General features: G+C 38.8%; 1 protein-coding gene across 1 annotated transcript; it reads left to right on the top strand.

Moving 5' to 3' along the window:
• Positions 1–995: 995 nt before the first annotated feature.
• Positions 996–10,568, top strand: cln3 (CLN3 lysosomal/endosomal transmembrane protein, battenin). The gene is made up of 15 exons (XM_080723947.1): positions 996–1,344; positions 1,486–1,513; positions 1,893–1,989; positions 2,596–2,679; positions 3,002–3,081; positions 3,562–3,647; positions 4,088–4,160; positions 4,571–4,714; positions 5,548–5,690; positions 6,304–6,356; positions 6,630–6,698; positions 7,035–7,090; positions 7,838–7,931; positions 8,478–8,618; positions 9,329–10,568. The coding sequence occupies exons 1-15, from the start codon at positions 1,299–1,301 to the stop codon at positions 9,443–9,445; spliced, it is 1,311 nt and encodes a 436-aa protein (XP_080580073.1). The 5' UTR covers positions 996–1,298; the 3' UTR covers positions 9,446–10,568.
• The last annotated feature ends 1,898 nt before the right edge of the window (positions 10,569–12,466 follow it).

The following is a 12,466-nucleotide window of genomic DNA, read 5'->3' as shown; positions in this document are numbered from 1 at the left end:
TAGCATGTACTATTGTAGGCTCGATGTTATTATTATTCTAATTAAAATGACAACCGTATTCCTTCAATAGCCTGATAATGTAAAAGTGTCAGAAATAGCTGTGCTGTACTTACTGTGCTGGACACGTGTCTGTGTAAAATAGTCGCTCCTCGCTGTTCAATTGTTAAGTGTACGATGCTGTGTTCCTTCCTCGGATCTTGTCAAGATGCTGTGACTGTCTGTGTGTCTGATAAACTGCTCTTATATATGTTTGTAAAAAGTTTTCTGGATATTTCCACAACTCTCTGGATGTTTCTCTACGTTTCAGACAGCATTGGCCAATGAGAGCGTTGAGCGTACATTTAGCTTGGGGCGTGATGACGTAACCTGACGCTCCGCTCTTTCTCCAAACTTCCAGAAACATGGAGAACTCTGCTGAAGAAACCAGACCCTTCTTCTACACGACTTTATCTTTAGATTATTGTGTATAACTCATTGGCTTTTATTATTGTCTTAATATTGCTATATTGTTACAGTTGATCTTGCATCTGTGAATCCCTGAAATGTAAATATACAGGACCTAGGACAGTAGCATTGGGATTGTTATAGAATACATAAAAGATTATTGAGCATATTTATTGCACCATCAAAATAAATGAATTAGTCAGAGTCACAATTAGCCACTCTGAAATTGTGTTATCAGTTATTACTTTTTATTATACAAGCATATCCACATTCCAAATTTTCAGGAGACAACAAGCACAATTCTACTGTTTAATCAACTCGGTCTCGATGTAAGTCAAGGAGCAGAAAACAGCTTTGTAGTCTCAGTCTCAGTCACTGGTATAAAGTTTGTTTTTACATTATGGTAACAGAGTTATCCCAGCATTATTCACCTCAACACACAACAGCCGAACCAAAGTTGTTATTATTGCTACTCCCCAGTGGGAACCCCCAAGTGCCGTTCTTGTTTCCGCTGCCGGGGATGTATTTTTGTGGAACACATGGCAGCAGACTTGAGGGAAACTCTTCCCTCTGTTTCAAGAAGGAAAATCCTTTCACTTTTGAAAATCACCTGAACGCCTGTAAATATTGTCAGCAGTGTGTCTGTTAAATGTTGTAGGTAGGGGTTTAAGCGTGTGTCTGAGCTGCCATGACTACTTTATGCTCGTCATGCGATTTTATTTGCCCGAAATGCTGTTGTTGAGAATGAGTGTGGAGCTGCTAGCTGCTACTATGGTAACAGCTGTTTGTTTTTAGTTTCTATTTGTAACATTCTAGTTTTTAGATTTTTACTCATTATTTGCACTTTTTAAACGATGGAGCAAGCAAGCAGCGTGAATGCAGATCCTGCACGTGAACAAGGTGAGTCTGTAGCTGTAGTGTATTTCTCAATAACATCGTCTATTTTTGTCGAGTGGCACCGTCGTACGACTAAGCATAAATCAGCCTTCTGTGGTGTCAAATAACGTTTGTAATGCATTATTTATTATGAATGATTGACAGGTCTGTGGCGGAACTGGAGCGGATTTTGGTGAGTGTTGAACCACAATTAGAGCAGGATGATATGGATAGACAAAATAAAATATCACAATATATGTTTGACCAAATATACCATGATATTGAGATGCTAATGTGGACGCTTTATGCATTGGCAAAACATCTACACCTAAGGATAGCTTAAATTGTCAGGTTAAAATGATATCTCTTTACTGTAATGCAGTAAACATTGTGACATATAATGATATCCTGAAACTTAAGACAATATTAGGGATCATATCAATATATCTTCCGGCTCTTTTACTTTTATTTTATTTACACACTCTACCGATAGGCTCAAATCAATGTGTCAGACTATCTGCGTAACACAATACAAATATCTTTCTGTAAACATGGTGTGTCTTACTGTCTAGGCTCCTGGGGTTGTGCAACAACTTTGCTTATGTGGTAATGCTGAGTGCAGCACATGACATCCTGAAACAGCAAGGCTCTGACAACTCCACAGCACCGGTAAGGAAACCTTAATTAACTCTTGAGAGAGAGAGTGCAAAATCGAACCAAATTTGGTTACAAAGAGTTAAAAAATGCAGTGTTGGAAAAAGTACTCGTAGTGCTTCAGTATCAACTGAAATGTAGACACCCACTGTAAGTTTCCAGCGGTGACTACTGTACGTGCATATCATACATGGCTCCATTATGTGGTGGCCTCACTGGCCTATGTAGGCTACTGTTTGAGATTCGTTCAAAGCAAACTTTGTTTCTCTACTAGCAGCGCTGTATTTTCTAATTGAATTAAATTAAATGCAAATGTAATTAAGACTAGAAAACATAGTTTTTGTTTTCTCACAATTAGATCTGCTGAGATCTGTTATTTCTAAATAGCCTCTAGAGGCGCGTGCGTGCACGTGACGTCAATAAATGACCGTCCGCCAAGAAAATCCCAAAGCACCACTGGAGATGTAGTGGGGCAGAATTAAAAGTATTGAAAATTGGAAACATTCCAGACAGTAAAGTAAAACTGAAGAAAATGTTCAGAAAGTTCTAAAATTGAAAATTGAAGTTCTAAAGTGTGAAAATAAAACCTCTTTTCAACCCTTCTTTCGATCTCTGTTCCAGACACCATCCACAGCTGTGTTAAACTTTGAACTGGGAAACAGCAGCAACAGTAGCCGCTATGACTGCAACCCTGTGTCAACTGCGGTAAATAGAGGTTTATTACTGTTTCGCAATCGCTGTTTCCTGATACACAGAAGTGGGTCAAGCGATGTTATGATACATGATATATTTTTTTTAATGTATGGGATTTCTTTGATTGTTTTGAAAATTCTGTAAAAAAAGAAAAGAGAAGAAAGAAAATGTACCTCAACTTTTCAGGTTATTATTTTTACATTTAAAATAATAATAATATTAATGAAACATTTAGCAAACAAAAAAGGGATATTTACTCAGGACCCATAACAATGGGGTCGCGACCCACAAATGGGACTGTTTGGTAAAAACTTCTCTGGCTCCCTCTCTGCAGGCTGTTCTATTGGCAGATATCCTACCCACCCTCCTCATCAAGTTCACTGCTCCCTTCTTCATCCACTTAATACCCTATGGGTAAGTAGAAGATGAGGAACACATTCAGTCCACAAACCAAGCCCGAACCCCATATGAGAACTTGAAAACCTCTCCTGTCTGTAACAGACTTTTGTCTACTGACTCCTGCATGGAGATGTACATTTGACAGTGAGAAACTGTACTTATTGTATATTCACTCGTAGACTGTTGATATACTGTAGATACAGTATATTAATTAATAGACTGTTAATAGACCGTGCATATATCCATGCATATATAAACGTTGATAAAAAGGTCGGTGGTAGTCATTCTGTATCTCTGAATCTATTGCTATCTTGAGATAGTACTGTATCTGTCAACACTACACAGAACCACTGTGTCGAATTGGGTAGAGGTGCGGTCTTTGGGAAAGTCATGGCAGATAGATTTTCATGCACAGTAAAATCCTGTTTGTTATTGTAACTTTGAGTGTACAAATGGTCAATGATCAATAATGTCCCTTCCTGTCTGGACCTCTAGGTTTCGTGTTTTGTTCTGCGTCAGCGCTGCAACAACAAGCTTCCTACTGGTATCTTTCTCTTCAGTCATGTGGATGAGCATTCTGGGTAATGGAAAGATCCATCTTATGAACTAAAAAGTTGATCTGAGGTTATGCTGGCTTTGATTATTGATTGATTAAGTACTTTATTAACAATTTGTTGTTGACTACCGCAGCACACTATCGAGGTAGGGAAGGAACAAATTTGGCAGTTATAGCCATTAATTATAACTATTAACAACTTGAGCCCTTTTTAAAGATTTGTGTTTTCACAATTCTCCTTTAATGCAATGCTCAAAAGAGGGACATCAGGGTTAAAGTTTTTTTTTCATGGTTTTAACTTGTTGCTGTTATGTGATTCAAGAGTGCATCCAGTTTTTCCATTGAAATCTGCTACTGTCATCAAACTGCTATAAGAAATTAACCACATATCTGATCATTTATTTAAGCCTCCAACTCTCCTTCTCCGCCCAGACAAAGTTATTCTAATACTGTGATGTTTTCCAGGTGTGATCTTTGCCAGTGTGAGCTCTGGTCTGGGAGAACTCTCCTTCCTCTCTCTCACTGTCTTCTTCAACAGGTGAGACGCTACCACCCTCTCAGGGAGGCGCATTGTTTTCATCTGGCTTGCTCAAGTGTAATATTGCAATTATACAACAGTTACCCTTAAAAAAACATGTCAGCTCTATTTCATTGTAATTAAGATATTCGATTATCGATAGAAATGTATACAGGTACAGGGAGCCGGCAGATCTTTTGTGAGCCGGCACAGCTGATTTCTTATTTTGATGAGCACTGTGCATTGATGCTGGTTTGAATCATGGCTAGATAGCTATTTCAACCAATCAGATTGCTTCGTCGGAACTACCTTTTGTATAATGTACAACTTTGTCCTCTCTCAGAGTTAGCTGAACACATTTATTTTTTACAGTGTACAGTATGTGTTCCTTGTGTGACTACAGTATGTGTCTCTGCATGTCTTTGTGTCAGGGATGTGTTAGGGGGATGGGGCTCAGGCACTGGAGGGGCTGGTGTGGCCGGATCATTGCTCTATTCAGCCTTCACCCAGGCCGGCTTGTCACCACAGGTCACGCTGCTCATCATGCTAGTCGTCCCTGTTGCCATGGTGATGAGGTAAGACTGACAAGTGTTTCTGTGAATTAGCACCCATAGAAACGCTCAATAAACACTTGTTGCATTTGTGTGTTGTTATGATTGTGTCATCTCGTGATGAGCATTGGTGATGACCAGCCAATTATATGAAGATAAGGTTGAAGGTGGGTGAAGGGCTCCTTTGATGGAGAAGTTATGTATGGTTATGTCTGTTCCCATGTTAAATGATATACAGTATGTTACAGCTACAGTGTACATATTGCTTGTGTGAGAGGTGTCTAAAGCCCAGTCCACACCAATGATTGTTGTAGCTGGTTGTGTTGTGAAACAATGGTGTGCACTAGGCTTTAAGCAGAGATTTCTATGTCTGTTTACAAGCCTTGCATTACGTAAACAGTGCCTCTATAAACCTGCTTCTATCAGAACAATATTGGTCTGGATTTATGGTTTTCACTGCAAGTGCTATAGATACGGACAGGGAAGAGAGAGGGTAGAGCAAAGGAGGACATAGCTCATGACCCGGATGTGAGCAGCACTATCTGGCTGAGCCACACGTTATCTGGCTGAGCCACACGTGTCTGCTCTCTGTCCAGCTTTTTCTTTGCACCTTTGCACTGCCTGAATGATACTTTGTTGCTCGCTGGTGTCGCTATTTTCAGTGCACAACAATAGCATACAGCTGAGTATAAATCAGGCTTTACTGTTGCTTTAATTCTGGTAATTGAGGCAAAGGATGGTTATCCAACAGCAGAATGTGTTGGATAACCGTCCAACACATTCTGCGAAATACCTGAATTGTAAATAGTAAATATTTATGACCTTTTTTAACATTTCATCCATATTCCTGTTTCCAGCTACTTTGTCCTGTTGGTCTTTCCGCCGTCATTTCCTCAGTGGCATAATGGAGGGGCGAGGCTGCCAGCGGCAGGTGGAGTCTCAGAGGAGAGACAGCGGCTAATGGAAGATTCTGATGAAAATGAGCCACAGCAAGAGAAAGGTACAGCCAACGGAGCGGTCAGGCCTAACTTATACTTCATCGTACAACGGTGTCACTCGCTAAACATATAGCTATCTCTACCTTTTTGACAAGCGGCACTCTTACGACGCAGTATAAATAAGCATCCCTGTGACCTAAACTGAAACACAAGAGAAAATTAAATATTTTCAACAGAGAGCCTGTGAAACATCCGCAACAACTGTGTTTGGCGGCTGAGTTTCATCCATGTCTAACCGGTCAAGTGAGGTTGTGTGTGTGGTTCAAGTGCTTCACAACAACCAGATAAAAGACAAGGAGACAATTGAAAGAACTGTTATCTAGTCTAAAACAAGTTTACAGTAAAAACAAAATAGCTAAATTACAGATTAAAAACTGCAGAAATTATATAATTGCCTTTTGATTAAAAAGTTTTCAAACGTTTAAATAGAATGTAATTCTGGATTCACTTCTGACTTGATCAACATACAATACGAATATCACTTCCCTAATCTTTTCAGATTATTGAGACTCCTTTGGGCTTTTTTACTTTAGTAGCTTTTGTTCAGTATTTAGTAGTTTTCTTATTGAATAACCCTCACAGGCTTTGTTCTCTTCCTCATGACGAATGTAACAGAGGACAGACCTTCTGGGCCGCTCACCTTAAGAGAGAAACTACATGTCACCAGAGTGAGTGTACACCTGACACACATCACCACACATATTGAACTGTCAGGCAGAAACAGTATGTCCAAAACTGTACATTTTCATGAAATGGAAAAACAGAACCTGTGTTCCAATGGTCCCAACCATGTTATTATTTAGTCACAAGCTTTTGTTAATACTTTTCATTTGTTATTTTTTTATAAAACCAGCTGACAGAATAAACCACAGGTCAGGTGACAAATGTCTGACATTAGTCACCTGACACATTTTTGTCTCTGCTTCCTCTAACTTTGCCAGGGTTTGCTGAAGTTCGTGCTTCCTCTAGGGTTGGTTTATTTCGCTGAGTATTTCATCAACCAGGGCCTGGTGAGTATCGACTCCGCTGCCACCTTGTGGCACTTAACAATGAATTAACCTCACTTAGATCTGTGTGAAATTTTAATGATACTTTTTAAATATGATATAAGGTGACACACTTCACCGACTCCACGGCTTGTGTTGTGGGGAAAAGTTGAATTAAAAGCAACATATGAATATCTATACTTCTTGTGTCCAATTCCACGCATGACCCTTATGTAAAATCAAAAGCTGAAAGGAAGCGCAAAGAAGTTAAAACATGTATATTTGGCATTCCTCTAGTCTGTGACTTAACTGTGTAGTTCAGGAATCAGGATTAATAATAATATACCTTTCCTCTCTCAGCTGGAGCTCCTGTATTTCCCAAATTTCTCCCTGAACCATGCCGAGCAGTACCGCTGGTCAGTATATGATGTTCAGTGGAATAGGTATTTTATGGGTATATATTAACTCATTGACTGCCAAGGCCCGAGTTTCCCGAGTTATTACAGTAGTCCCAGGCTGCCACAGCCCGAGTTTCCCGAGTTGGAAGCCATTTTGAAAAAAAAGAAAAAAAAAAAATCTTTTCAAAAAAAAAATGTATAAAAAAAATTCTAAAAATGCCTCAAATGTATTAGGCATGATCGCAATTGCGAAATTGCATGTTTAGCCCCATAACAAACACATCTTTCAAAATGTCAAAAATGGCTGTTTTGTCTGACTTCGAAGGCTTGTATCTCATGAATGCCTGAACGGATTTCCAAGCGGATTTTTTTGTTTGAAAGCTGTTAAAAAGTACTACACATATGGTGCATGATCTAGGCATGGGCGTGCACGATCCGTGCACTAAAAATTGATCCGTGCACTAGAAATTTAGGAAGGTGGCAGTGTTTGTTTTGTCTGACTTTGAAGGCTTCTATCTCATGAATGCCTGAACGGATTTCCAAGCGGATTTTTTTGTTTGAAAGCTGTTAAAAAGTACTACACATATGGTGCATGGGCGTGCACGATCCGTGCACTAAAAATTGATCTGTGCACTAGAAATTTAAGAACGTGGCATCCTGGTACTTGGCGGCCATCTTGAAAAGGGCATTCAATGAGTTAACATACTTAATGGACCCTTATCTTGTAGTAATGCGTGTGTGTGTGTATGTGTTTGTGTGTGTTAGGTACCAGACTCTGTACCAGGTGGGTGTGCTGGTGTCCCGCTCCTCTCTGTGCTGTGTGAAGATAAGGAAGCTGTGGGCTCTCGCTCTGCTACAGGTGAGAGGACCTTTACATACAGTATGAGTCATGTTCTTCTACATAATAAAAATCTGTCTCTATTTCACTCTCAAAGCGTAAAATAATGATCTGTCTTGGTATTTAATAGATTTTTTGTCAATTTAGCGTAAAATCGCAGGAGTAAAATTCCCTAGGAGTATTAACTGTGTCCACTTTCAATGGAACAGAACAGGTACAGGTGTGTCTCTAGTGCTCATCCTTTCCTGGGCTCGGTCTAATTTTGGAAAGAAGCTTCCTAGTTGGGTAGCATTCTTTTGCAAATATGTCTGCTCAGGACTGTCTCATTACAGTTGGTTCCTTGACTTGGCTTGACCGGGAAAGCATCCGTGTCATTTTAGATTTCAGGGTTGGCTATTCAAAAATAGCAGATGTTATTTTTGAGACATTTAAAAAAAAAACTTTGAAAGTGTACAGATTTAGAAGGCATTCGTAGAATTCACAGTCAGTTCTTAATGGGTCAAGAAAGGTTCCTACAGTAACTACGCAGCATAGAGGATGAGTGTCCTTGCCTCTTGTGTCTTCCAGTGTGTGAATGCAGTGTTGCTGTCCCTGGCTGTGTACTACCAGTTCCTGCCCAGTGCCTGGCTGGTGTTTGTCATTGTGCTCTATGAAGGCCTGCTGGGAGGAGCCGCTTATGTCAACACCTTCTACTACATCAGCAAGGAGGTCAGCTCATCTGCTGCGCTGGTTCTCAAACTCTTTCATGCCAAAGATCCCCATCTGAAAAGATCTATAGTGCCACGGACCCCCATACAAGATTTGTGTTCTTGTAAAAAAAGAAAAGTGGTTAAACTGATTTCCCCACTTATCTACTAGTCTTTCTGTCACACAAAATACATGAAATGGCACCTATTTTCAATCACAATTACATTGTCACTGTCTGTCAGGTGCAAGCCTCCAATGAATCCTATATAGATATTATATACTATAGTCACAAGCACTTTCATTGGTTAAATATTTATGAAACCCACAGATAGACTTAACCGTGAATATCGTCTCTATCTGGCATAAATCATGTAATTCCATACTGGTAATTATAAGTTTTTGCATACAAAATGCAACTTATTTTATACTGCTGGTTTTATACTCCAGAGTCACACAAAAGTAGCGAAAATAACTGACCTACAAGCCCCTTGCAGTGTGATGCGTTTGTGTTGCTTGTAGAACAGCTATTTTGACTAGTTCTTTAAAATATCTTGAAACATTTTGAATACTTTGGCCGATAATGACATGTTGAAATTGGTTTATTGTCCGACAGTGTCAATATGAAATCCGGTGAAATTAGTCATGAACTTTGGGTGCATACAACAGTAAGGATTTATAAGAGAATGTATGAACATGACATTCATCCTCTCACATCCTCTCCCCGTCTCCAGACTGAAGACAGACACAGGGAGTTTGCCATGGCGACCGCCAGCGTGGGAGACAGCCTGGGGATCGCTCTGTCCGGCCTCACCGCCTTCCCCGTCCACAGGTACTTCTGTTCCCTGTGACACAGCCGCCGCAGAGGCACCGCATGGGGACATCTCCGATTGGAGCACAGCATTCCAAAATGACATGTCAACTATTTCTAAAACATGTTACCACCTCTTGTGGGATATAACTGACATAACAAAATTAGAAAAAGACATACTGTACTGTATATACTAGGTACTGGTACTTTGTTAAGAATACGTGGCTTAAATTGAATGTTAAACTTTTTATCAGCACAGAGGCTCTATGTTTTACTTAAAAATATTGAATGATAAATGTCAGGTAAGATTTTGTTTTAATATAATGGATATAACATTACATTGTTTTGAGGATGAACTCCTTAAACTCCTCCTTATACTTAGCTGTTTGACGGTGTCAGGCAGAAATCGCAAATTTAGAAACTCACAGCACGTCATCACAGCCCAACTCGTTTTGACCTTGTAAATTGTCTATTATCAGTGCATGACACAACATACAACCAAGTATAAGTCAGGCTTTGGTTGCCTCGTTTCTTTTTTTACTCTGTTCCTTTGTGTTGTGGAAAATTGCTTCAGTGGTTAACATGTCATTGTTGTTGGGTGGAACCTTGTATGTCCAAAACCGTTCGTTTTGTATTTATCATTTAAAAAATTATTTAAGGAGTGAAAATAGCCGATCTGCTATTTTCACTAGTCTTGTGAGACAGTCTTGTATGATGAAGCAGGGCTTTACTTTTCCGAAAAAAACGTACAAATTTGAAACTTGGAGATACGAGGTTTCTGCCCGACAGTGATGATGTTAGGAACCAACTCTTCCCAGTGTCCTTGAGCAAAGACAGTGGGAGGGGTTGAAGGTTAGAGCTGGACTGGGTTCCTGGCTACTGGAGAATGTCTGCCTGCTTTGTTTTTATTTGTACCGTGTGAAAGCACTAGCAGCACTATGTTACTTTCCTTTTTTACCCTGGATTTGAACCTGGTTATCTGCACAAGTGCTGATTTATTTTTATTTTTTATGTTTTTACTATTGAGCTAATAGACTCTATTAGCTAGAGCCTTGGCTGCTTGCTCAGGGTCCCGTATCGAGGTGGGACATGACCTTTGACACGATCTAATGTCTCAATAGAAGAGCAGGGAGATGAATTACAATCACCCCGATTATACTGTATTAACGGGGTTAGGGTTAGGGTTAGGGTTAGGGTTAGGGTTAGGGTTCGACAAAATTTAAATGTATCCGTTAAAAACAGTGACATAGTGCTACATTAAATTACTTTTATCTGTCAATAGTATTGAAATTAATTTTAATTACAGGCTCCATTTTCTTTTTTACTTTGTCGTACAATGGTGTGTTGTGTGGCAGAAATATTAGATTGTGAGCTTGTAGATCTCCTATTTTCACCATTTTAAATGTTTTGACAATTGACAACTTCTGCCTTTTTTTTTTACTATAACATGCCTAAGATATCGACGCCTGGTTGAAAGTGGTTAAAATACTTTCTATGGGAATCCATTATTATTTCAAATAGATGGAATTTCAAGAGATTATTATTTTTTGTTGTTTTTTGTTAGAAAGCTTTTATGAGATTCATAGAGGATGTTGTTTTGCACATCATAAGAAATGGCCTTTCGCTTACTTTAAGCGTTTACTTTGAACATTATTGATTTTACATACTGTATGTTGCTAATAAAATAATCCAAATTATCAGTCACAGATATCTACCCACGTCATGGTTTAATAAGTATGCCTTTAATACTTTGTTTGTCACCAAAAACAATTACTTTTCATTTTTTACATTTGCGTAACTTCCTACTGATATTTTGGTCCATTCCAGATACTGTATGCTGCTGCTTTTGGGTTGATTGATTTGTTTTTTGTTTGTTATTATTAGTCATTCTCAAATGGTGAGAATTTCTCCCTTTTTTATTACAAATATATTTATTTCGTAATAAGCTTGAGTGTCATTGATGATCTATCCACCAATAAAAGAATATGTGGGGAAAAAAATGAATCATCATTCCTTTGAGAATTACTGCTTCATCTGACATCATCTGACACAGTACAGTGTTACTACAGTGTTGCTTGCTCACATAAGAACAGATCTTGCCAACAAGCACCGTCCTACAATGGAGTATAAATTAAGCATTTGGTAAAGGTGTAATACTTGTCTTTGGAAAGACCTGCCTCTGTTGACTGGACAATTCTCATTTTAAACTGGCTTTTAATAATCATCTAAAAACCTTCATGTGGAAAAGGTTCATTCAGTAGTAGAGATCATAATTGCCTGAATGCAAGAATGTTGACTTTGTCAGTTTTTATTTTCAATTTGTTTCGTTAATATATTTTTTTGTGTGCAGACCCCAGGAAGATTAGCTACTGTTGGCCATCGGCCAATGGGGATCCTAATAAACCACACATCTCATTCTAGTATTAACTTTTATATTTTAATATTTTAACCATTTATTTTATAGCCTACTGGTGCCACCTTGACCCTTCTACAAGGTGCTTGTAGGAAGTTCAAGGTGGCAAATTTAAATCAACCAATCAATCAATCAATCAATTGAAAGTGAATAAACCCCAATAGAAGAAGAATGAAAGAGAACAGTATACCAACTTTTTAGCTTGTGACCCAAAAGAGAAATTAGACATTCGCCGGGAGCCCGGGACCCAAACTAGTGAAAAAAACAGATCTAAAAGTTCACAATGAATCGCTTTGCGCCACATTGAGAGCTTGTAGATTGATTGGCTATTTTTGCTGTTTCTTTATCATTATTTTTTACATTTCTTTAATTTCTTAGATTTGTTTGTTTTAAAATATATACATTTATTATTTTTTAAATTATAAAATATATATATATATATATATTGAAAAATAGGTCTATATATTTTTTAATTTAGGGGGGGGAAATGGGATTGTGAGTGACCCATAACAATTGGTGGACCATGTGACCCACATATGGAATACGACCCAGACGAGTGTTTGGGAACCAGTGTGCTGCTGTAGAAGGCGCTGCGCGCTCATGTGGAACAATGCACGCCTCCGTCCGGCCACGAGAGAGCGCAATGCG

Source organism: Nannobrachium achirus, assembly GCF_963921795.1.
Source record: "Nannobrachium achirus genome assembly, chromosome: 4".
Taxonomy (NCBI): domain Eukaryota; kingdom Metazoa; phylum Chordata; class Actinopteri; order Myctophiformes; family Myctophidae; genus Nannobrachium; species Nannobrachium achirus.
This window is presented reverse-complemented; position numbering and strand designations above follow the sequence as displayed.

Coding starts and splice junctions, on each gene's coding strand:
- cln3 (XM_080723947.1), top strand. CDS start 1,299: ATGGAGCAAGCAAGCAGCGTGAATGCAGATCCTGCACGTGAACAAG. Junction 1,345..1,485: donor AGATCCTGCACGTGAACAAG/GTGAGTCTGTAG, acceptor AATGATTGACAG/GTCTGTGGCGGAACTGGAGC. Junction 6,699..7,034: donor ATTTCATCAACCAGGGCCTG/GTGAGTATCGAC, acceptor TTCCTCTCTCAG/CTGGAGCTCCTGTATTTCCC.